Source organism: Monodon monoceros, unplaced genomic scaffold (assembly GCF_005190385.1).
Source record: "Monodon monoceros isolate NGI ecotype Baffin Bay Population unplaced genomic scaffold, NGI_Narwhal_1 Super_Scaffold_5, whole genome shotgun sequence".
NCBI lineage: Eukaryota > Metazoa > Chordata > Mammalia > Artiodactyla > Monodontidae > Monodon > Monodon monoceros.
Window position 1 is genome coordinate 60250138 of NW_021703782.1, and position 26702 is coordinate 60276839.

General features: G+C 39.0%; 1 protein-coding gene across 5 annotated transcripts in view; it reads left to right on the plus strand.

Annotated features, from left to right (window-relative positions):
• PUM3 (pumilio RNA binding family member 3) overlaps positions 1-21263 on the plus strand; it is a 58537-nt gene extending 37274 nt beyond the window's left edge. For 3 of the 5 annotated variants that reach the window (XM_029203015.1, XM_029203016.1, XM_029203012.1), the window contains 8 exons: positions 70-168; positions 1084-1137; positions 5020-5100; positions 12052-12194; positions 12859-13081; positions 14742-14829; positions 17170-17260; positions 20955-21263. In XM_029203015.1, the coding sequence (XP_029058848.1) occupies positions 70-168; positions 1084-1137; positions 5020-5100; positions 12052-12194; positions 12859-13081; positions 14742-14829; positions 17170-17260; positions 20955-21087 (912 nt within the window). In that variant the 3' untranslated portion in view covers positions 21088-21263. The remainder of the gene's footprint in view (positions 1-69; positions 169-1083; positions 1138-5019; positions 5101-12051; positions 12195-12858; positions 13082-14741; positions 14830-17169; positions 17261-20954) is intronic. The other 2 variants (XM_029203013.1, XM_029203014.1) reach the window with 1 other exon arrangement.
• Positions 21264-26702: the final 5439 nt, after the last annotated feature.

The window sequence follows — 26702 nt, forward strand, 5'->3', positions numbered from 1 at the left end:
TAGTAGACAGACTGTGAGAAAGTAAAAAGAAAGAGTAAACCAAAGCCCTGAACTGCATTTATTCCCCAGGAAGTGATTGAAGCCATCCGAGAAGCAGTGGTATACCTGGCGCACACACACGATGGCGCCAGGGTGGCCATGCACTGCCTGTGGCACGGCACGCCCAAGGTAAGCGTCAGTCAGTCAGGGCTTGACTTGCCTTTCCTTAGACTTTTTCGGTCTCCTTGGGGTTTTGCCCTCTTGCGCACAACAATATTATCTTTGCAAAGTTGTGCCTCAAGGCCTCACAGAAACTGGCCCCCCTTTGAGCCTTCTGTTTCTTCTCCACTGGAGTCTTCTTAAAGTTTGAAAACCTTGGGTTGTCTTATATGGGGAGGCGTGTGTCAAGCAAGTAAACACACTATTTATGTTAGGCTTAAGTTTATAAAAGTTTTGGTACCCGTCAGCCTCTTTGATTCCTCATTTAATGATCTTGTTGTGGGAGAGGGAGAGGAAAGAGAAGAAAATAAGCAGCTGTGCATTTGCTCCCATGGTTCTTAAGTACTTTGAGGGAAAAACTAATGAACCATACTAATTATAGAAGCTTAACAGAAATTATCCTCATTTCCTTGATTGGTATAATTCTGCCTTTAAAAGACAGTTGTATTTTGTCCACTTTTTTCTTTCGTCCACTTTTTAATACAAATTTAATTTCTCCTCAACAAGTAATGTATTGAATGCCATCTGTATGCTAGACTTTTATGCATTTGAAGACAGTTCAGACATTGGAAGAGGGATCTCAGTTCTTACTATAAAAGGAGGTAGTTTCACTAGGTTTGCCTTGCAACTAATAATTTTATGGTTCCATATTTATGTCTCAATGGATTGTCACATAGAAGTCTAAGATTATAATAGCTCTGAGAGGACTTATAGTGTATTGCATTTTTTGGTTCTGGTTGAATATTTTCACTAATGAAAAGTATGCCACTCCAATGAAAGTTTAATATTATATAAAATTTTTAACTATGAAATACCTTAATCTATAACTAATCCGTAACTAAACCTGTAGCTATAAGTTCATTGAGACAATTTTTCTTTTTTAAGGACAGGAAAGTGATTGTGAAAACAATGAAGACTTATGTTGAAAAGGTGGCTAATGTAAGTATAAAAACTACATATTTCTTGGGGACTTCCCTGGCGGTCCAGTGGTTAAGACTTCGCCTTCCAATGCAGGGGGTGTGGGTTTGATCCCTGGTTGGGGAGCTAAGATCCCACATGCCTCGGGGCCAAAAAACCAAAACATAAAGCGGAAGCGATATTGTAACAAATTCAATAAGGACTTTAAAAAAAAATGGTCCACATCAAAAAAAAAAATTCTTAAAAAAAAAAAAACCTATGTATTTCTTTTAACTATTTTTAACAATAAAATGTATTTATATCTATTATAGGAAATCTGAAGAGTTCAGAAAATTACCAAGAAAATTATTTATTGTTTCATTTTGTTATAATCTATTTTATGCATATGCATGTCTTTTTATATATTATTAAATTTACACAAAATGAATTTCTCCTTTTTTCATTTAACATTGTACTGTGGCAATTTTCCATTTTTATTAGATAAGTTTTGAAGACCTGATATTTAGTCTCTAGGTAAATTGCACTTCAGAAACTTGTTACCAATTTTCATTACCACCAAAACATAACAGAAAGTGAAACTTGTCTCTTTTCTTAGATTAAATTTGTAGTGTGGTCAAAGAAAATTTTAGTTAAGTTTTATAATTCTTTGGAATCTTTTGGAGATGGTATAACAGCTTTTTGAATGAAATTGGAGGATATAAAAAGTTCTTTCTAAAGGATTAGTTGCCTCAAAAAATAGTATTTCTGTGTATTTAAATACTAAATAGTTTTCCATAATAATTCTAAAATATATGTAGTAGTAAGCATTAGTTTTCAATTTTTGAACTATTTTATATATTATGTTTTATAGCTTCTAATTTACAGGTGAACTAAAATTAGTGATATCAACAACTTTTCCCTCTGAAAAATCCAATAAGAACTACTGGCATCTAGTGAATACTTGATACAGTAAATGCTAATTCAAATTCAGATAAACTGGTGCTCTGTGATTGTATACATATCTGTTGTCTTCTGTAGGATTCAAGACTAGGAAGAGAGTTAGTATAAAAACACATAGAAGGCAGCTAACTTGGCTGTAACAAAATGAAATAAGAGGCTCTCTAGTGAGGAGTTTTCAGAGTATGAGAGAATTTTATGATTCATAATTCATCATTAAGTAAATCTTTTTGTATAACATTTTAGTTTGAATATTTTAAATCAGAAATGAGTAAAAATAGAATATTAATAGAAAGTTCTATTAGGTGGAAGGGAGGGATAAACTAGGATTTGGGATTAACATATACACACTACTATATAGGGTGGAAAATCAACAAGGACCTACTGTATAGCGCAGGGAAGTCTACTTAATATTCTGTAATAATGTAGATGGGAAGAGATTCTGAAAAAAAGATGGATATATGTATATGTATGACTGAATCACTTTGCTGTACACCTGAAACTAATACAACATTGTAAATCAACAATAGTCCAATATAAAATAAAAATATAAAAATAAAATGACATCAGAAAAAAAGTTCTGAAAGGTATTGATAGTAAAAGACACTCTTTTGTAATAAAATTAGATTGTTTTAATTTTACAATTTGGTTACATCAACAGTAGATTTTTTTGGACAACCTCATCCCCACAAGGTATTGCGATGTTAGCAAATTAACAATTCAGTGTCTCTTTTATCTCAAGGAGTTGCTTCTAAAGGGGTGAGATAAACTAATACAACCCATGGATTTGGTCTATGGGTTATTTGGAAGTATTTAATTTCCAAATATTAGGGATTTCTTGATATACTCTGTATTATTTCAGTCTTTTGAAATTTATAATGACTTATTTTATGGACCAATGGATGGTCTACGTTAATGTCTTGAAAAGAATATGTGGGTGTAGTCCTCTATAAACGTCAGTTAGATCAAAATGGTTTGTAGTGTTTTCATATCATGGATGTTTTTACTGATTTTACTTATCATTGTCTAGTTCTATCAGTTGCTGGGGAAGTGTGTTCAAACTTCCAAGTATAATTGTAGAATTGTCTATTTCTCATTTAAATTCTGTTCCACCTTCTGTATTCACCCAGAGAAATTTTACGCTTGGGTGTGTTTCCGTGTGTGGGACTTAAAAAACCAGAAACCTGTGGTTGTGTACTATATGCACAACATTCTCTACTTTGTTTCCTTCATTTAATTCATCTCAGGGGTCATTTTATGTCAATATATATTCATCTATCTACCTCTTTCTTGTTAATGACTTTATGATATTTTATTATATGACTTCCATAGTTCATTTAACAAGTCCCTACTATCAGACATGTTAGTTTCTAGTTTTTTATTTCAAATAATTCTCCAGGGCATATCCTTTGTTCGTATGTGGGAGCATGTCTGTAAGATACCTCCCTAGAACTACAGTTGCTGGATCAGAAAGTACATGCATTTAAAATTTTCAGTGTTGTTGTCAGTTGCCCTTAAAGAGGTTGAACCACTTTACAGTCTCATCAGCAACATAAAAGTGTGCCTGCTCTTCCCCAAACCTTTGCCAAATTAGTATATTATCAAGGGCTTTCACTTTTGTGTATAGGACAGGTGGGATATAGTATTTCATTGTTTTAATTATAGTCCTTAATTAATGAGCATTATTTCATATGCTTAAAGCCATTTGTACTTCTCTTTGTGAACTGATTCTTCATGTTCTTAGCCCATTCTTAGTTGATTGTTGGTCTTATATATAGTAAAAATGTTAGACCTTTGTTGTTTTTCTCCAGTTTGTTTCTAGTTGAGATGTTATTCCTGCCATATTCATCGGATCTGGCTCTGAATGAGTGTTGGCTGGTAGCAAAAGTCAAATCCCTCTTAAAGTAAAAAAAGATTTATATCATCATCTGGGATACTTAAAAGGAATATGCCACAAGCTTTGAAAACTTTCTTTTTTTTTTTTAACATAAAGTAGAAGTTCTTTAAATCTTGGAACAATATCAGCATCATGGAAAAAATTCTGTTATTTCAATAGTAATGATTCTGAACGTCCTAATGTATATTTGTATGATCTCGTGCAGCTCTCCTTTTTGAAAGCAATTGTTTTTATCTTATTCTCATATTCATTATATAAGTATATTATTCTAGTTTTTTTTTTTTAGTGTTTCTATTTTAATTATATAGGATTATTTTAAAGAAATTGTACAATATACCAAAGAAAATGAAAAATTATTTGTAATCCTTCAACACAGTGGTGACAGTGTTTTTCCTTCCAGGATTTTCTGTGTATGTGTATTATGTATATTTTGTATATATGATTATATCTAAGTTTATATATTTTCTTTTTTATGATTGCAGTACTCTAGTTTTTTTTTTCCCACTTGTCACTGTAACTTTCTTTGAGTTTAATTTTCAAGTAGCTATTCATTAACAGGATACCTGTTTTTGAGAGGTGTTATATTCTGATTAGTTTAAAAAAATGAGTCTCAGCTATCTAATATTGAAGGATGTGCTTACCTGTTTCTGTCTTTTTCTTACTCAGCCTAGAATATAATTAACTAGGTCCTGATACAAGAGCACATTTCTTTGAATGACTTTTATCCATCTCATTTATATTATGCTGGATACGTCGTCAGGGTGATAACCTTTTTTTTTTTTTTTGCGGTATGCGGCCCTCTCACTGTTGTGGTCTCTCCTGTTGCGGAGCACAGGCTCCGGACGCGCAGGCTCAGCGGCCATGGCTCACGGGACCAGCCGCTCCGCGGCGTGTGGGATCTTCCCGGACCGGGGCACGAACCCGCGTTCCTTGCATCGGCAGGCAGACTCTCAACCACTGGGCCACCAGGGAAGCCCCAGGGTGATAACCTTTTAACGTAACTCCTTAGGTGGAAGAAAAGGGAGAATCTGTGTATTTTTTTAACCTTTACTGGCTTTCAATTCCTACAGGGCCAATACTCCCACTTGGTTTTATTGGCGGCGTTTGACTGTATTGATGATACTAAGCTTGTGAAGCAGATAATCATATCAGTAAGTAATTCACATAGTCTTGAATTTAATTTAAATTGATACATCATTTGTGAGTGTGTAAGTTTGATTTCACACGTAGATGTGTAAAGACTTTGAAATGTGTAAATACTTTCTGCCAGTATTTCTTATTTTTTAGTTGCCTTAAGCCTATTTTGGGGGGTTGCTTTATTCCCATACAAACCATAATCCTGTTACTTGATTATTACTAATTAATGTTGCTTTAAATATGTAAAAGACTGCTTAAATTAGGGTAATGTGACTTTTTAGACCACGTAACATACTAAAAGAAAAATTAGCGATGCAGTGTTTAGATTTGATCGGAAATTTATTTTCATAGTAATTCTTCAGTTATTCAAGAACTCACGTCCACCCAGGCAGAAGCTATCCATGACCTTTTTTCTCTCCCTTTGGAGAAACTACCTCTGCATAGCTTATCAATACATCTGTCCTGACTTGAACTGGAGAAGAAAAACTGATGAAGTTCACTCAATTGTGATGGCTTCTTAGAGATTTCATGAAAGCTGGTGTAGAGTTAGATTAAACTTTTTAACTAAAATTAGAATACTAGATTCCTTTTTTCATTTCAGTTTTTTTAGCCTGGTATAATGACCATAAAGTGGTAATAATTGAATGCGGTTTACTTAACCCTAAATTTGCCTTCAGAACAACTGAGCTGTTCTCTTATAAAAACTACACCCAAGTAAAAACTGTATTATGAAATAATTTTCTTCTTTCTGCAATGACTGCCCCTTTTCTGACTTGAGATTCTGTGATCCTCTTTTATTTTTCCTTCCCTTATTTCTAGCATGCAAGTTGTGTTAGGTGTATGATAGAGGTTTCGGGGGAAGGCATAAGAAATTGCAACATTGGTAGCAGGGACCGAACCTGGAAATGTTTTAAAAAGCACATAATCTGTATAGACACAGATTATTCATTTGAAAGTTGGTACACATGGATGGGGCCCTTGCAGAAATCTTAGTGACAAAAGCGACTTCCACACCATCTGCAGGGAGAAGCATATGGATGTTCAGAAAGAGAATTTACCTGTTGGCCTGTGGTGGTGCTGTGGCCTCTTTGTAGCCTATCTGGACCAGTTAGAGCTGGCTGATTAGGAAAAATGTCCCAACTAGTGAAGGGATAGGAGATTTGTTTTCTCAGATGCCAGCTGTAGGTCCCAGTGTGTGAATTTCTCATGCCCTTGCTGTCATTTTCCAGCTTTCCCCTTGACTGTTTTAAGATTGTGATGACTTTCTTTGGGATAGGATTGTGGGAAGAAACAAGTTGGCAGGACTTTGATGTTACAAACTGAGTATTTTGACATGTTCCTTGTGACTTTATTACCCTTTTGACTCCAATCAATAATGATTGTTTTTCATTCCAGTGACAGAAATGTGAGGCCATAGATTAGCTAATGAATAAAGTTGTTTCATGAAAATGGAAACAGGCTGGGCTATTGAAAGCTTGCTTTTGTTTAATATTTTCATGACAACTAAAATTTGCATAACTGTTCCAAATGGATTTTAAGAGAAACCAAACTTCCTTCAGGATTTGCCACAATTGTCTGCTAGATTAATTTTTTCCAAAGATTTATCCCACTTAAAGTCACTGTTGAAACAGTTTTAATTCTTTGTGCTTATCAGTTTGATAAGCACAACTGTTTAACCCACATTCCTAGTGACTTTCTCATACTTAGGGCAGCTTTCCCTGAGAATGGCCTCATTTGCTGATGCCTTGCCTCCAGCTGACAAATGCTCAACGGGTTTTGTGTATCATTAAACTACATAGCCAGTGATAAAATTATGGAATGCTAATTGCTCTTGCATTTTCCCCGCCATCCACCACAAAACCTGTTGCAGTATGCAGTGCTTGTTAAAAAATACCCAAGAAAGCTTAGTGTTGCAAAACATTCTGTTCAGGGTAACCAGACTTCTGCAAATGTCAGGTTGAAATCACAGCCTGGTCAGTTGAGCCCTCACCTTTCAAAATGGATACACACTGTTTCCCACTTACTTTACTTTCTAAAATAAACATACTTATAAAATCCGACCCTGGAATTGTTGGTATGATGCAACTGCTTTGACAGCAGTGATCCTCTAAAAAGGAAGTAAGTACACTGGCCAATTGCTCTTTGAGAGTGAATATTGATACATACTTTAAAGTGTAGTATCTTTAAGATGCTATACAGAAGATATAAAGGATAATAACAGTGTACACCCAGCCTCCCACCTGATCGGGCATGAAGAAGTAAAACTTGCCAAATACAGTTGAAGTTCAAGCCCTTTTATTTTTTTGCATATCCTTGTACCCGCCCCCCTCTGCTGTGATGGATTGGTGCTTACTATTTGCATGCATTCCCTTATCCTTTTGCTATATGTAGATGTTTATGGTATTACTTTGCATGTTTACAAATTCTGTATAAGTGATGTGTGTTTTCTCCTGCAACTTGCTTTTTCCTTTTGGCATTATGTTTGTGAGTCATCATCAGGGAGGGGTCAGGAAGCTTTTTTAATAAAGGGTCAGATAGTAATTATTTTAGGGTTTGTGAGTCGTGTATGGTCTCTGTCGCATATTCTTGTTTGCTTTGTTTTTTGTTTAGCAACACTTTAAAATGTAAAAGAAATATATATATATATATATATTCTTAGTTCACAGGATGTACAAAAACAGGCTGCTGGTTAGATTTGACCTACAGGCCATGGTTTACCCACCACTGTTCTAAACCATTCATTTTTCAATGCCAAATAGTTTTTTACTCTATGAATATACCACAGTTGATTTTTCCATTTTTTCTGTTGATGGACATTTAGGTTGTTTATAGTATTTGTAACTTTAAACATTCATATTATTTTTTGCTATTCCAAATAATTCTGTAAGCATTCTTGTATGTCTCCTCGTTTCTCAAAGGCATTTACTTAGCAGAACTGTGGGTTGCCAGATATGCTGCCCGTATGTTATATAGAGTCATGTGTCTGTGTTTCCCACGCAGCCACTACAAAACCTGTTGCATTATGCAGTGCTTTTAAAAATAGCCAAGAAAACTTAGTGTTGCTAAGCATTCTATTCAGCGTAACTGGATTTCCTGAAATGTCAGGTTGAAATCATAGCCTAACAAACACTCCTTTTCTCTTTAAGACCAGGCTCCAATTCAATCTCCAGATAATGTTCTCTGATCTCTCAGCCAGACCTGCTCTCCCCATTCTCTCAACTCTTATAATTTTTGTCTTTGCCGTCTATTCATTTAGCAGTTAATTGTGATCCGACCCAGGGCTTACAAACTCAGAAACATTCATTGACCAGGCAGGTAAATGAGTGAGGCAGGCCAGGTTGGGAGGGGCGGGGGGGGAACTAGAATGCACATGCCCTGTCCAAGGCAGTAGCCACCCTTGGCTCCAGCCTCTGGGAGTGTGAGCCCCATGGTGATAGATCTTCCAATTTATTTTTCTTTTTTAATTGTGATAAAATTTACCATCTTAGCCATTTTTAAGTATATAGTTAAGTGGTATTAAGTGTAGTCACACTGTTGTACAACCAATCTCCAGAACTTTTTCATCTTGCAAAACCAAAACTCTGTACGTTTAATAACCTCATCCCAATTTTTTGAGTGCAGCCAAAAAGTTGGACTTTTGTATAAAATCACCGCATTTTTTAAAACAAAACACTCAAGAGGCTGCAGTCACTGCCAGTGATCTAACCTTCTTCTTACACTTCTGTTTTTATCCATTATTTAAATCTCTTATTTTTATTTTTAACTTTTAAAGAGTTCCTCTTGCCTCTTCTGCTAGATTTTAGCTCTTTAAGGTTAAGGTCAGCCTGTGTTTCTTTTTGTTCACACACAACCTTCCATAGAGGAACACGCACCATGGATGGGCATGGTGCTCAGTAATGTGTGTTGCATTTTGCATTTCTTTCTTCCACTGAAAATGCATATGTGCTCTAACCTTACTTCCAGTGTTCACCTTTCATTTTGACCTTTACCTTTCCCTTTTAAAAGAGGGTTGGCAAAACAAGAATGCCAAAGAATCTGACAAGCGTCCAACACATTTTCACAAGGGAGATCTTTTGTTCTTCTTGCACTTTTCTTCTGTTTACATACCTGCCTTAGAGTAAAGCATAAGGGGAAGATATTACAACAGTGGTCCTTCTTGTGATTTTCTCTAAGTAAGAGGGAAAGTGAATTGAAAACCTTTACATTTGAACCTTCATTGTTGGGGCTCTTTGCTCTTTTGAGGATGCCAAACTCATGACTCCCATCAGCTTTATTTAACCTCCATAGTTAAAGATGCTGTATATTGATGGGTGTTTTCCATATGAAGATAATTACTTTATAGCAGTTTCCAGTTTATAGTGTGAATTTTCTGATTTGCTCCTGGTAGTGGCCCACAGGTGGGGCAGGTGTATCATTTCCTTTTGCAGATAAGGGAATTGATGTATAGAGAGGTTAGAGGATTTTCCAACGGCTACACAGCTTGAACCCAAAGACCAAATTCAGCACAAATCAACTGCTCTGTAGCTGCCTCTTCCCTATCTCTACGTGTTTTGACATTCAGTGTTCTCCAGGTGATCATCTAGAAATTTCTCTCCTCTGTGTGTGACCCAGGTTAAAGAGAAATGAATTAGTACTCCATAAAATAGCATCACTCATACTGTTTTATTTTTTCCGAGATGAATGTTTTTGATGGTAGGAAACCAGGAATAAGGGGGAGTTGGGGGAGAATTAACTGATATCACATTTTTAAGTAAACATTTTTTAGTTTCATATGATTGTTAGTTTATAAACATTGCACTCTTTTAAGAATCTTAGACCAACATAAGTGTAGATTCTAAATTCCTTAATTACAGACTGAAAGGTAGTAAAAGTTCAGTGAATTTGGGCACTAGTCCTTGAGTAGTATTTTTGCATGGATTTTATATGCATTTTGTGTTAAGGTGAAACCATTTCTGCCCAAGCCAGATACGATGCACTAGTCCTTAAGTATAGAACCCACAGAGAAGATCAAGTACATTGAAGACTACATTGCTGGCTTCATGCCACCCCTTTTGCTGCTAGGCCAAGAAAAAAAAAGTTAATTAAAAATAAATAGCAGCCATTTATGTTCTTCACTGCCTACTCCCCCCCTCCCTTTTTTTTTCTTTTTTTAAAGCAAGTGTTTTTTTGGTGGTTGTTGTTGTTTTTGTTTTTTTGCGGTACGGGGGCCTCTCACCGTTGTGGCCTCTCCCGTTGCGGAGCACAGGCTCCGGACGCGCAGGCTCAGCGGCCATGGCTCACGGGCCCAGCCGCTCTGCGGCATGTGGGATCTCCCTGGACCGGGGCACGAACCCGTGTCCCCTGCATCGGCAGGCGGACTCTCAACCACTGCGCCACCAGGGAAGCCCAAAGCAGGTGTTTTAAAGGTATAATATCCCAAAGGGTTTTTTAAGGACAGCAAAGTTGTGGAGATTTTTTAATGATTGTACAAATTGGCCTAAGCTATGTATCATTCTCAGTCTCCTCTTTAAACTGATTAAAGCATTTATCTTCTTTTATGAGTTGGTTAAACCTTAAATAAAGCCACACTAAAAGTAGCCCATATTTGTGGCACTAAATGCCTCTTTTTCAAAAATGCATATGTTGAGTCTACTTTGGGACACGTTTACCTTGAAATTGCAAAAGAGCTCCCATCCCCATGAAGTGATGTACATTTTTTTTCTGTCTTCCCCTTTAGTACTGAAATTTTACGTCATTTTTTCTGAGTGGTTAAAATTTATATTCATTTTCAGGTGGTTCGATCTGTTGCACCTATTTTCTAGCTTGTTTTTTTGTTTTTTTTTCCTGCACTGAAATTACTAATCTCGTTGTAATCAGTAGGCACTCAAGAGAATAGCAAATCTGAGTATATCATCTCCCGGAGAATTCCTTTCCTTAAGAATGGGGTGTATGTTTTCTTTGAAAGAGACTAGAGTTGAAGTCAGAGGAGCAGAACTAGTGAGAGCCCTTGCACTGCCACTCTCATGTCCTCCTGCAGGTCACCTCCCCCCTTTCTGGGCCCCTCATCTGTAAAGCTGGGTGGTTGGACTGAATTCTTTCTGTGGCCCCAGCCAGTTCTGAAGAATCTCTGGTGTTCAGACACACATGGCTTCGAATATTAGGTTTGCTATAAGAAATAGGAATGTTAGAGAGGGAAAGACTAATGATTTTTCTGTTGCATACGTAGAATAAACGAATTTTTAAACAATGATTTTTCTGTCTTTGCAAATATCGCCAAATCTACACAGGAGCTCAGTTGGGGTGGGGATGACATTGCCTTTGTTCCTTAATCAAACAACTAGAAAAGGAGGTTACTGTTCTTATTAAGTTGATTGGAGATGTCATAGAATGCAATTATTTGTAACTGCTCCATGGAGTCTTTCTGCATTTATTTCCCTCCCCGCTCTTTTTGTTTTCCACGTGATACTTAAACAGCCTTCATTTGCCATGAGTAAGTAACCTAACTTTAAAAGCCTTTATCCACTTGTTCTATTTAACAGAGTTTCTTTATCTCCTTTCACATACATCTCATTAGGGAAATTCTAATAAGAATGGTCGTCATCAATGCTGCTGCTCCATTTAAGTGCAGCTGCAAATTAACTGTATCTGCTCAGTGGGCCCAGCAAGCAATGTCCCTAGTAATAGTGGCCTAAGAAATATTGGTTACAATGAATGAGATAACTCCTTTAGACATATATTTTTTAAGTTCTTGAGCTTGGTCGGTTAAATACAAATGGATTATTCAGTAATGCTAGTCCCAGTAGAGAGGCAGTTCTGTATTCCGAGTGTAAATTTCTTTGTGCTTTAATGAGACGACTTCAGAACTAGCTGTACATTTTTCATTAAGTACATTGGGGAAAAGTTATGTATCCTTCTTTACCATTCAGATTACAATCATAGTTTATTTTAAGCATATGGATTCACTTTTTGTTTCTGTAATTTTACAGGAAATTATTAATTCCTTGCCTAACATAGTAAATGACAAATATGGAAGGAAGGTCCTGTTGTATTTACTAAGCCCCAGAGATCCTGCACACACGGTAAGAGAGATCATTGAAGTTCTGCAGAAAGGAGACGGTAACGCACACAGGTGAGGGACAGTAGAATAAAGGGCTTGGGCCCTTTATTCCTCTGCTCTGATTGTTCATTCATTTTGAGTGGCATGTGCTTCCATAAATCTACTCACATGTGTACACCTCTCATGCTCCCTCCCTCTCTAAAACTCCAAAGGTGAATTCCATTTTTAAGCCTGTAGTTTTGGCAGATTCTTAAAGTTTTTATCCTGAAAAGGAAATGAAAGCATCATGCCAAAAGAACGCCTCTGAGGCCCAGCACATAGTAGGCACTCGGGTGTGTGTTTTGCTTTATGTTTAAAGCAACTGGTACCACTTAATCAAGTACTCTAGGGAGCAGAATCCATAAAGTAGTCTAAACATGTGTTGTAAGATATTTTGTTATTGTTGTTATTTGGTTTGGGGTTGGTTCGGGATTTTTTTTTTTTTTTTGTATTACGCAAGGCAAGCTTCACTTATTGAGCGCTCATTCTGTGCCAGGCACTGTTCAGATCCTGGGGACACAAAGATGAAAGACAGATATCCCGCCCTCAAACTGCTTATCTACATGCACAACAGAAATTAGACAACAGAGCGTGGCGCAAACTGTTACAAGCCCTTAGAGATTTCTGTGATAATAAAACACCATATTTCCTTTGCTATTTATCTTACCTTAATTCTTCATTCAACATGTTACCACAGTAAGAAAGATACAGAGATCCGCCAACGAGAACTGTTAGAATCCATTTCTCCAGCTTTGCTAAGCTACCTGCAAGGACACGCCCAAGAGGTGGTGCTGGATAAGTCTGCGTGTGTGCTTGTGGCTGACATCCTGGGAGCTGCCATTGGAGATGTGCAGCCCGCCATGAATGCCGTCGCCAGTTTGGCAGCGGCAGAGCTGCATCCTGGTGGCAAGGATGGAGAGGTACTGTGCTATCGTGAGACAGGCGGGAAAGCCACAGTGGCTGCAAAAACTCCAATCACTGGGAACATTGCTATAAAGAGAATTTTAGTGATAATTAACTCACCTCATACCCACAGTACATTTGGAAATTGCGAATTCAAAACAGTGCTGTTAACACGCACTGTCTTCTGATGATTCCACATACCTGTAGAGTAAAAACAAAATCCTCTTAATGCTGTCCATGATTGACCCAGGCTGTCTTTCCAGTATATTCTGTGTTCTTAATTTTGTTTTGAATTTGCTGTGGACTTTTGCACTTCCTTCATTTGTATGTACTTCTTTTCTCAACCTCACGTGCTACTTATGTTTCCATTTTCCTGCGCTCTTCCTGTAGAAAGCCTTATTAACCCTTCCAGGGCCTTGGAATCCTTCTCCGTGAAGTCTCCCCTAATTCCCTCTCAATCAGAAAGTTTTTGCTCTTTCTGAAAGCTCCTGCCTGTGTTTTTTGGGCCTTGTGTTATTCTGCCTTGTATCTTAAGTTTCTTGGTTCATGCACTGGATATGTGCTAGGCAGTGGTCAACACCCCCCCACCCCCAAAAAGGAGAATACCATTTGGGGAAACACAATACTTAAATAAATATGCACACAAATGATTATTTATTGTAGAATAGAGATATGTGCTGTGAAGGAAAACACCAGGTTCTATGGGATTATATACAAATGGGAGCCAACCTGTCCTAGAAGGGCTTCCTGAGGCAGTGAAAGCTAAGCTGAGACCCAAAGGACTGGTAGCTGAGTGAAGAAAGAAGATTCTAGGCAGAGAGAAGAGCATGTGCGGCCGCCTTGGAGGAAGGAAGAAGCTCGGCATGTTTGAGAACAGGAGGCTCACGGGGCTGGAAATCAGTGAGCAAAGGGAAGAGGAAGGCGGAAGCCAGATCCTGCCAGGCCCTCGCCCAGCGCTGGGTTGTGAGCTCCTGATGGACCCACATGGATGGGGAGCCCACTGTTTTCTGACACAGGAGATGGGGAAAGAAATGGGCCATGGATCTTAGAGACACCCTGGCTCCTGCCCTCATAGGGCAGATCCTGTTAACAAATTGGGACGATGCATGTGTAATGAAAGTTCCTCTGTAAGGACACAGGGCCTGTTGTCTCCCGTGCTGGACAAGGAGAGGTCCTAGGAGATCTCTGTGCGAGCAGTTGGTATGGCCCTTGAAAAGGAGTGAGGTTAAGCTGAAAGATGCTTTCTTGGCCTGCTCATCAGCTAGTGCTCCTCGGGCATCACCTTAAATGATGATTTAAACATCATTCAGCATTTAGGTTTTAATGTTTCTGCTGTAGTGTTCTGTCCCATCGGTTTCTTTGCTCCTCAGAATTACGTATGACAATCTGGAAAGTGGTTAGCATGATCTTAAGATGAGCCTGGTGGTGGAGCTGTTCAAACTGGAGCTCATGAAGCTGAATGTGAGCTGCCTCAGTGGCCATGTTATGTTGAATAACCATCTTCATTTCAGTCAGGGTTGGAGTAGATCTCTCGTCCCTCCAGGTGTAGTAGTCATTGTAGATAAAGACCTCTTAAGCCTTTTGGAACTTTCAACTCGCCTGAGACTTTATCTGTATGTGGTGGTATAGAGTGGATGAAAACAGCTTTTTAATTAATATGTTCTTGACCCCTCACAGCTTCACGTTGCAGAACATCCTGCAGGACATCTAGTTCTGAAGTGGTTAATAGAGCAAGATAGAAAGATGAAAGAAAGTGGACGAGAAGGTAGGCTGTGCAACTTGACCTTTTCTTGTATTGGATGTGGAATTTCAGTCATATCTGGCATCCCTGAACTTTATGCCGGCCATTTAAGTTCAAATGAGAGTCTGTTGAGTTTGTGAGTAAGAAATGATTTAGTGGTTGCAAATAATGCTTTTTCCCCCTGGAAATTTGTCTCCTAGAATCCTTTCATTTTCTTTCCCTTTCCCACCCTCCCTCCCTTTCTCTCCTCCCTCCTCTGCTACTTCAGACTTCAAAATGGGCTTGTCCAACATTCTAAAATGCCGTTTTATTCTTTGAGGATGGTGAGAGCAGAGTAGGAGGGCCAGTTTGTGAGTATCATCATCCCAGTTGAAAAGCATATTTATCTTAAGTTTTGAGGAAAGGATAAGCAGAAGAAAATTATCCTCATCAGGGAATTTTGAACTGGTGCCTATTTGGCATTGAAATATATATGACCAAAGAGCAAGCCAGGCCTTGGCACTTCCTGGTTTTTCATAAACCTTACAGCTGCTCTGTAGAAACTCAGCTCTCAAGAGGAGGACAGCATCTTTTATTTATTGATGAGTGAAAACTTGCATATCATTCCCCTCTCAGTCCTGTCTTTGACCAGACCTTCTCTTTCTAAATTCAAACTCCATCTGGTATTTTAGCCAGTAAAGAGGCTTCCTCCCACTGAGTTAAAACAGTTTGGGCTTTCTGTTACTGTGTCTGAAAAAAGTGACAGATCATGAATTTATGTCTTGAGGCAAGTTGCCGTTCTAATGGCTAATGAGGCAACCAGTATAGTAATAGAACTGTTACTTCTCACTCTAACTTTAAGAACAGAGACTTGGGCCTATTTCTCACTGTAAATTTTTTAGAAAAGAGGAAGCTTCTGGTAATAAATTTTGAAGAAAAAATAATGTATTGAATTATCTTTTTATTATTAAAAAGTTGGTGCATAGTTGAGCTTATGTCAGAAAAGTCGTCTTGCTTTTAAAATCCAAGCAATTTTCTAGAGACTTTTCTCCTCATTTAAATTGCCCTGGCAACCCTAAAACACATCTGTTTGAACTTGATGTATTTGTCATTTTCATGTAGCACCAAATGAGTGGCTAGCTGTCTTGGTGATCTGTTGCTGTGTAACAAGCCACCTCAAAACTTAGTTTTCAAAACAACAGTCATTTGGTCAGTGTTTGGTGGAGCTCAGAAGCTCTACTCTGAGTCATCTGGGGCTGCTTGGCTTGGGGTTGGATTATCCACTTTCATAATGGCTGGCAGTGGCTAAGTCCAGCAGCCTCGCTTCCTCTCCCTAGGCTGTTGGGTTTCCTCACAATATAGTGGTTGAGTTTTAGAAGGACAAAGTAGGTGGATGGTAGGTACTTTCATGATTTAGCCTCAGAAGTTATTTAAGGGCAGTTGTACGGTACTCCCTTGATTAAGTCAGTCACAAAGGCCCACCCAGTTTGAAAGGAGAAGACATCAATTCCACCTTTAGATGAGGGAGTGGCACTATTCTAGAAGCATACACAGACAGGAGATATTGTTGTGGTCACCTTTGGAAAACATTGTCTGCCTCACCAGCTGATTTCTGTCCCTCTTGAGCATGTGCCACGAAGAGTAAAATAGTCGTGGGCCTCTTGGCTTTTAAAGGCTCCTCATATTTGGGTATCTTTGAATTTTACATGCTACCTACCCAAGATGTTTGCCTTTAAGATAGGTTGTCCCCACCTCCATCTGTACCAGATCCTAGTCTTCAGAATTTCTCCTTTGTCCAAGAGTTAGTTAACAACTTAGGTGGCACAGTGAATAAGATAATACACTCTGAGACCTTGGGAATCAGATATACTATAATAACAAAAATGAATCGTATTTTTGATGGGTGAACAAATGTTTAGTATTGTAGAGAGAAATTGCCAGGTGTAAGCCAGAATAGTCATTTGACCGTTAATTGTGTTCAAGGCACCTTCTGAGTGAGCATTTTCCTTGAGGGGAAACTTGATTTTAACCAAACAGGAGGTGCTGCTGTCAAACACTTACTTCCTGAATAATTGTCAGGGTTAAATCATTAAATAGTACAAAGAAATGCAAACATGACCAAGCGAGCATTTTATAAGAAGTCATTGTTTCTCTTGAGTAATTACTGCTAAACATAGCTGAGGATTTGGGTCAGAGTGGAGAGAAATGGCTGTATTAAAAATGCATTGCATAAAGCTGAGCTAGAATTTTTAGTGTTAAGTGATACTGGGTGAGAACGCTTTATTAGCTTTCTCGTTAAAACAGGTTTCCAGCTTTAAGCGTAGTAGGGAGAGAGATTGGGAGTTTAAACCTGGGTATATGATGTTCATTAAGTTTATTTTACAGGTTGTTTTGCAAAAACACTCGTAGAGCTTGTTGGTATGAAGAACCTGAAGTCCTGGGCTAGTGTCAATCGAGGAGCCATTATTCTTTCCAGGTGTGTAGAAAATGTGCCTTTTTTCTGCTTAGGGTCCTCGTCCTCAATGCCCGTGGGTGCGCAGCATGCTTCCTTCACACTTACTTCTCAGTTCTAATGTCTGTTTCCAATAGTCCAGCATTCCTGTCAGTTACTCTTGGTCTAGACAAGTACACCAAATATTAGAGAGCAAATGTAACTCTTTGCATCAGTCCTTACAGTTTTCTTCATATGCCCTCTTTTGGATGGCGAGCACCATAAAATGAGGGCATTCACAAGGCATCATTTGATTGTTTCACCACATTTAGGGTTTAGACCAAAGTTTACTTGTATTCTCTTTTAATGGATTAGTTTTGTTCCTGTAAAAACTGACAGAGTTGTTTTTCAAATCGTGACTGACTTTACTGACTTTGTTTTCAACTATTCTAAAAGGATTCGAGAAGCATTTGCTATTAAAGTCTGCATGCTAATTAATCTTTGTTTCTAATTAAGATGATAGAAAACTGATGATTTGTGAATTGAGACATATGCTTAACTTGTATATTGTTGTTTGGACATAGGTTGAGTTTATAATTTACAGGTCATTGAAATTTCCATCTATTCTATTCCCAGATAAGATCCTTTTATTAAGGATATTCATTTTAAAATAGATTTGTGTGTTGTTTTGAAGTAATCACTGTTGATTTTTTTTGCCCTGTGTTATCGAGATTTGGAAAAACAGTCACCAGTCTCAGCTTGAATTTCCCACAGTATTTCACATGCAAGTTACTATGCAGTTTAATTTGTATATGTTTATAAATGTTGTAGGCATTTCTTCAATATATATTTTGATTTGGTACACATATACTCACAAATACGTACATTCCAAACGGGCATTCATTATTTTTAGGTATATCAGTATCTCCAAATATATGGGTGATACAGATCACTAGTTTATTTCTCATTAAAATTAGCTAATTTTCCAGTTGGTGTTGAACAGCCAGAGTCTCTTAGCTGAAACATGAACTTTTTGACATGAATTTCTTTACTGGGCATTTGGAATGTTAACACCTACTGACACATTCTTTCATTACACTCAATTAACTAAAAATTATGGCAATGCCGTAAAATTAATTTTTTTAACATCTTTATTGGAGTATAGTTGCTGATTCACTTTGTTATACAGCTATATGTATACATATAACCCCATATCCCTTCCCTCTTGCATCTCCTTCCCACCCTCCCTCTCCCACTCCTCTAGGTGGTCACAAAGCACCGAGCTGATCTCCCTGTGCTATGTGGCTGCTTCCCACTAGCTATCTATATTTGGTAGTGTATATATGTCAATACTACTCTCTCACTTCGTCCCAGCTTACCCTCCCCGCTCCCCGTGTCTTCAAGTCCATTCTCTATGTCTGCGTCTTTATTCCTGTCCTGCCCCTAGGTTTATCAGAGCATTTTTTTTTAATTTTAGATTCCATATATGTGTGTTAGCATACCGTATTTGCTTTTCTCTTTCTGACTTACTTCAGTCTGTATGACGGACTCTGGGTCCATCCACCTCATTACAAATAGCTCAATTTCGTTTCTTTTTATGGCTGAGTAATATTCCATTGTATATGTGCCACAGAACCAGGAAGAAATAGAAAATATAAACAGACCAGTCACAAACACTGAAATTGAGACTGATTAAAAATCTTCCAACAAACAAAAGTCCAGGACCAGACGGCTTCACAGGCGAATTCTGTCAAACATTTAGAGAAGAGCTAACACCTATCCTTCTCAAACTCTTCCAAAATATAGCAGAGGAAGGAACACTTCCAAAGTCATCCTACGAGGCCACCATCACCGTGATACCAAAACCAGACAAAGATGTCACAAAGAAAGAAAACTACAGGCCAATATCACTGATGAACATAGATGCAAAAATCCTCAACAAAATTAATTTTTAAAGATTGCTCATCAACCAGAGCTCCCCTTGGGTGGATTTCAAACATGAGAAGGATACTGTCGGTTTATTATGGAATATTCCTTAAAACGGCAATATGAAATATCTGAACATGAAGTATCTGAGGTTCTAAAGGGAAGTGAAACTGGAGAAAAATTAATAATTGATTAATATAATAATTATTTTTATTTGGCGTTAGAATATTGTCATGTGCTTGTTTGGAATATTGTCATTTTCCTTGTTTATATTTTTCTTTAAAACTCGTGCAGTATGTGTATGTGTGCGTGTTTGTTTTTGTTTGTTTGTTTTGCTAAATCTTTTTTAGAGTAAGTGACAAAGTGTCATTCTGGGTGAAAAAATCAGCCATGTATGCAGTCTGAAAAATAACTCAGGGAAGCATAATTCTCTAGCATTTAAATGCATGAGCTCTAGACAGACTGCCTGGGTTCCAGTCCCAGCTCACTGTGTGGCCTTAGGCAAATTACTCAGCTTTTCTGAGCCTTAACTTTCTTGGATGTAAAAGGAGATTAATAATAATCCTAGGTTGTTATGAAAACTAAATGGGATGATGCATACATAATGCTTAGCATTATGTTTAATGCGTGTGTTCAGTAAATATTAACTTGTGTCACTATTATGCACTGTATGACTGCGTTTAGCCAAGGTTTATAAATGAGAACACCTATGAGTCACAAGTCTATTAGGAGGGCACTTTACTTTTCAGCTTTGCAGGTGGCAAGCAGTACTTGTTGCTTGTCTTCCACAAGCATGTCCTCCTCTCTGTGGACATGATGGAAATTATTGGGACCAGGGTCTTTCAAACATGCCAAGTGATTTCTTTCTGGGTTGTGTTTCAGTGGTCAGCATTTAAACGTGGTCATGAGGATGTCGGGGGAGAATAGGAAATTCGGCCCTGGGGTTTGGTGGTTGAGTGCCTGTGACTTGGCCCCTATTTAGAGAAAGGGGCCTACTTGTTTCCAGTCTGAAGAGCTCTGCTCACCTGTGATAAAGTACGCCAGCAAGGTCTCAGAGAGCAGAGCTGACCTCATTTTGTTGAATGAATCACACTGATCGAGTGGTTAACTAGGAGCCCGGCTCTGGCTATAGGTGCTTCAGATACAGGATCATGTGAGCCTCAAAACACAACCCTGTGAAGAAGGCGGGTTCTCTTGTTCCCATCCTGCAGGCCAGGAAACTGAGTCTTTGAGAATTTAAATAGCATGCTCTTGGTTGTATAGTTACTGAGTGGCAGAGGCAGGTTTCAGATCTGGGCAGTTAAGCTCCAAGGTAAAGCTCTTTACGCCTTCACTCAGTGTTTTGGCAATAGAGTTCAGTAAGAAGGCCATTCATTAACTGCTTACCTTTCATGCTCCCCACCGTTCCTCCGTGTACACCTATTCATGCATGTTAATTCAGTCACTCAGTGAGCATTTCTTGACTGCTCTGTGTACATGGTGCCATGAGATAAATAAAGCACAGGGTCCTTGCTCCTGAGCTTTTCTAGGTGGAGAAGGAAAGGTAGAATAAATGTAGTAAACAATTTTAAGGCAGGGTGTTCGTCGTAAGACAAAGTGAAAGCAGGACCTATTATGAGGTTTTAGAATATAGGCTACTAGCCCCCATCATTCATCTGATCAATGGGGAAAAAAAAGTATTTATAGTTACACAACTTGTCTCACAAGTCAATGAATTTTTTGTACTGTGTGCGAAGGTAGTATTTGCAGACAATCTAAGGGTTTTTTATGAAATTTAATTTTTTGCTTGCTAATTTTTGTCTTCTCTCTTCAGCCTTCTCCAGAGCTCTGATCAAGATGTTGCAAATAAAGTCAAAGCTGGATTGAAAAGCCTTATTCCCACATTGGAAAAAAGCAAAAACACCAGCAAAGGAATAGAAATGCTACTTGAAAAACTGACTGCCTAGGTAGAAACTGTTAAGAACAAGTTGGAGTCATTTTTCCTCTTCTGTTTTCCCAGTACAGAAAAGAAGGGCTAGGGTCCATCTTACTGGTAATTTGGGTGCCCTGTATATGTGTTTCTTCTTTGTATAAGAATCTATTGATAAAATGATTTCTAAAAATGGCCTTTGTAAGAAAAAAATCTCAGCCTTCTCTTTTATCATATTGAATAGTAAGCAAATTACAATGTAAAATGTTTAACAGTCATGCACAGTGAGACCAACCAAATTTATATAAAATAGTTGTGTGCATTGATTCAGGGGAGAAGACATCTTCAGTGAACAGTAGTCTGAGAGGGCTTCATGGAGGAGGAGGAACCTGAGAGTTTCCTGCTTCAGAGGAAGGCAGGATGTGGTAAAGGAGAGCCACGGGGAGTCCTTGGTGGGAGCAGTGAGGTGGCAGTCAATGGTTTTGAACTGAACTTCAGGAAGGCTTGGGGCTTGTTGGGTACAGTCATGGGGATACTCTGCATCCAGGACAGCTGCATTCCTAGCTGCCTTATGGATTGGGTGCCATGTTAGATTTTATTTGAAACAAGCCACTCCAGGAAGTTAAGATTTTTAGGAGGAAATGTGCTGAATGAATTAGGGGATCATAGTGGGTAGCAGTGTTAAGGTCATTGTCACAGGAGAAATCTTCCTGTCTTTGAAACTGGGCCTTCCCAGTAAATAGCTCCTTGTAGTGAGACTTTCTCTCTTGGGACTTTCCCTAAAGTAGTTGAGGCCTACAGGGTTTGAGTTAGAAGGATATGCAAATTTGTTAATAGTGCAGAAGTTGGAATTTAAGTACAAGTAGGATGTTTGAGTTTTAAAACTACACTTGGCTTCCAAGCAACAAAGCTTGGAAGGATTGGTAAACCTTGGAAGAATTCATAGCCAGGCTCATGTAGCCCTGCCTATGAATACCTGACTGCTTTCGAAACCGAGCTTTGGGGCTTCCTCTAAGTAGCCTGATGTAACAGGACACCCACTCAAGTCTGTCACTGCAGTTACACCTCAGGTGAACAGCTGTGCCTTTCCTACCAGACCGCTGGGTCCCAGGACTACTCCCAACGGATGAGCTGCCAGGACGTTACCTGCTGCCCTCTCCTGTGGGTGCATTGAACCCTGCAGGAGCAAAAGAGCCGATGCCTGTAATTCTCTTTTGGCATGGATTCTCCTCCTACCCCCACCCTGTACCCCGCCCCACCACCACCACGACCCAGCCAGGTCTAAGAGTAGAGGTGGGACCGTTGGGGGAACTGGGGGTGGTGTGGGAGACAATGGGGAAGAGCTTGCTTTTGTTTGATATGTTGTGTGTTTGTTTTCCGTATAAAGGGCCCATTTGGAAAGAGAGGGGGACAGAAATTCTGCTGTTTGTTCCATCTGTAAGACTAAAAAAATAACATCCGTAGTTTGGAAAGTTAGAATATTATGAAGCATATAACGAAAGAAGAAATTCTTCTGCCCCACTCCTCCACACCCCTGCCTTGTCCTCCCCAGAAGCAACGACTTTCAGTTCTTTTTAGCTCTGCTAAGTTTTTAAATATATGATTTTTGTGGGTTAAAAAAAAAATCTATCCGTTTTAGGCATTTTCTTTTAACTTCCTGTTATGGAAAAATACAGATTGAGACTCTTCACCACCACTGTCTCCCTACTTCTTTTCTTTCCATTTTCCCAGTAGAATTGCATCATCTTTGATAAATTGATGTTCAGTTTATATGATTATGTTGACGTCAGTTGTTAAATACTGAAGGAAGTAGTGAGTTGTCATGACATTTCCTATACCATTTTTTTTCTTGGAATTAATAAATTGCCTCATTTTTATTTGCTTACTTTCCTACATTCCTATAATTAATTTTTCTCAAAATGTCCATCAGAATTGCATACACTCTTCTCCAGTAGGCATTTTCCTCTTTTTTCAGCCTGGCAAGGCTCACATGTTATTCTGGGGTCAACCCCTTTCCCGATGGCTCCAGTATGTCCCATCTAGTGTGCCTCCAGTGGGTCATAGATGTGCTGAAATTTTAACAGCTTCAACCCTTACTCCAGCAGGCCATACAAACATTTCCCTTGTATGGTTCATGCAAAAGATCACTGGTATGAACTAATCCCAGGGGCCCTTTCCTTAAGTCAGTGATGGATTTAGGAAGGAGCCTGGCCAATGGACCTCAGAAGTATATTCCTGGGAGAGGTTCCTCTGGTCTCACACCCACAAGGAACAGAGTCCCTTTCCTGCCGGCTGACTTTAGTACATGCAGAAAGCATACTGAGGATGGCTGAGCAAAAGGTTGAAAGAATCTGAAACTTTGATGTTGAACTGCTGAATAAATCAACTCCTGGAGCTGCCCTACCCCTGAACTTCCTGTTACGTGAGAGAATTAACTTTCATTTATCATTTAGGCCATTTTGAGCTGAATCTTTAGAAACTTGAAGCCAAAATTGTGCTAACCTGTCAGTGAATACTGACTTCCACACTATCCAGTACCTCAGGTCAACTGGCAGACACCTCCACTGGAGCCACCTGGCTTTCTGAGTGTCCTAAGAACCTGCAGCACAGCCATCCTCATGCCAGGCCTTCCCTTCATGTCTCCTATGGAGAGCCCATTCGAGGATCCCATGCATTTCATTTTCTTGCTTAACATCCTCTTTTGAATGGGGCACAATCTCTAGTAGCATCCTGAGAAAGAATGCATGTGAGGTAAAATTTTAAAGTCTGAATGTCTATTCTACCCTTTCACACCTGGACACCTAGTTTAGCTGGATATAGAATTCTAGTTTGAAATTAATTTTGCCTTGGAATTTTGAAGACATTGGTCAATATTTTCTTTGGCTTGCAGAGTTACTGTGGAAGTCTAATGCCATTCTTATTCTCAGTCTTTTATATGTGGCCTGCCTTTGTGGGGGGGCGGTTGTGAGGGGTTTCTCTGAAAGGTTTCAGGACTTTTTTTATCCCCAGCCTCCTTGTATTTCAGGATCATGTGCATTGCTATGTGTCACGTGTGTCTGCTGTTTATCCTTCGTGCTGGGTACTTGAGGATTTTAGTCGGAGACGTGAAGGCCTTCCATTTGGGGGCTGTATCTGTATTGTCTCCCTAACCCCCTCCTCCTCCAACCCTATTTTCTCTATTCTTTCTCGTTGAAAGAAATCTGTTTTGCAGATTTCGAATGCTGATTTGATCCTCTAATTTTCTTTTTCAATTCTTTGGCTCTTTGTTTTGCTTTCTGTGTGAGATATTTCCTCCACTTTCTCTGTCAGCCCTTCCATTGACCTGTTTTTTTTGTTTGTTTCTTGAATGAAGTAGCTCTTAAATCCCTGGGAATGTTGTCTTTTTTGTTTGTTTGTTTTACCTTGCTTTCTCTCTTGTGTCTGCACTTTTTGTTTATTTTGGTCTCTCATGTTTGAGACTTTCTGGGAGAGATCTTTGGCTCTCCTTTATATACTTAAGACATTTAAAACTGATCAGAAAGGGGGCAGGCCCTTCTGGACTGTTGACTGCTCATTGCACAGGTGACGAGGTATGGATGCTCCTGTTTCACTGGAGTCCTCCAGATGTCAGGATCCATAGGCCTTGTGTCTGGGCCATTCTGTGCCTCTAGAGGGAAATCCACCTGGCAGCCAAAATTCTGGGTGCTCAACACTGTGTGCAGATTTTCATTAACCCACCTGCTTTGAGTACAGCACCTCTCCCTCATGTTCTCGTATACCTGGGACCCCCTTGTCTGAAGAAATCGAACCACTGTGAGTCCACGAAATAAACTCTCAGCCTTCTGCCAATGTGTGGAGTGGTAGTCAACCAGTTTTAGCCAATCCCCCTGTTTTCCATCGTAGGCCTCACTCCAGCTTTTCCCAGTACTTAGCACCTCTACTTGCTGGGATTTTCTGTAGATCAAAGTGAGAATTAACTTGCTCCTCTGCTTATACGTCGTATTCCACTTTCTTGGCCTTGATAACTTTCTCCGTGGCGTCCTCTTTTTCCAGATATTTATTGTTGTTCACTCACGGATGGCTTCTCTCCTGTTTGTTTCTTTCTTTGTTTTGACTTTCTACCATTTTAATTTATTCTTAGCAGAAATCAACAAATGGTTTTAACCAAATTGAGAACAACCTACCTGGCTGAATGGAGGATGTATTTTCCATGGAAAAGTTTCCTGCTCTTGAGAATGTCTTTAATTTTTAAATTTAGCTTTTGTAGCTTTCAGATTGCACCCCATGCTTTTCTCAGGGATCAATCTGACATTGCCTAGAATGAAGGAGAACCTGTTCCCCTTTAAGCCTGGGGTAATGTGTGTTTGCCTAATGGAATAAGGCTTCCTGCTTGCCTGAACGCAAAGGATAGGCTCTTTAAAATATGTGATGGCACTTCTGTTTCTGTTGGCAATGAAATTTTGGAAAGGTTACATCTTAATTATAGCAGATTAGTCACTCTTAAGAGTACATCTTACAAAGACAAGAGTGTGTGTATATTTTTAGAATAATGGTTAAGAGAGTACAAGGTCTCAGAAAAAGCAGCAACAGTTTATACTGAGCTGCTAATCAAACTATTTCTAAAACTAATGAACTTAAATAAGCATAAAAATCTGCCACTTGAACTTTTTTCTCACCTCTGAAACCGTTTAACGTAAGGAAACAGGTTATAATCATCTCCATCTGTTAAGGACTGAATTCATCGTGTCCCCTTCAAGTGTGTGTGTGGGAATCCTAACCGCCACTCCCACTTCTGTACCGTACCTCAGAAAATGACTGTATCTGCAGATAGAGTCTTTAAAGAGGTAATTAGGGTAAAATGAGGTCTTATGGGTAGGCCCTAGTTCAGTATGACTGGTGTCCTTGTGAGAAGAGATCAGGACACACATAAAGAGAACATGTGAAGGCAAGAGAGAAGAGGGCCATCCCCAAGCCAGGGAAAGAGGATTCCAAAAGAAACAAACCCTGCTGACACCTTCATCTTGGATTTCCAGCCTCCAGAACCTGTTTGAGGAGATAAATTGCTGTTGTTTTCGCCGCCCAGTCTGTGGTATTTGTTCGCAGCCTTAGGAAACTAAGACACCTTTTCTAAATTCAAAACCTCTACCACCACAGTGCCTCCAAATTCCCTACCCTTTTTCCCAGATGAATTCTTAAGGGTTTAAATGAAGTCAACCAGTAGATACGTTCTTTGGATTGGTCTTTTATGAATGGTAACTAAACGGCCCGCTCTGCTCTGCATTCCAGAGTTTGCAAACAGACACTGATTGCTGTGGGCATGTTTGTACCCAAAACAGTGACTTGGAAAATAGTGCCGATGTTTCCACTCGCATCCCTGTGAAGGAGTGGTGTTTGGAATCTTTCATCAAAATGATTTCTAATGTTTAAACATGGCCTCATGCCCATTGCTGAACGTAAGTGGACGAAGAGAGCTCCAAAAACATGGTAATGAGAAATTTTGGTCCATGCTGTCTTGTTTCTAGGGGAATTAATTCTATCTTGGGGGAAATGATTAGTTCTTCGTTGTGCCGATATGTGATAGCACTTAAGTGGAAGGTGATAGAAATCTGGTAAGGTTATGAGGATCATCTGACTGTGCTCTTGATGACTATAATTAAGCATAATGAATAATTT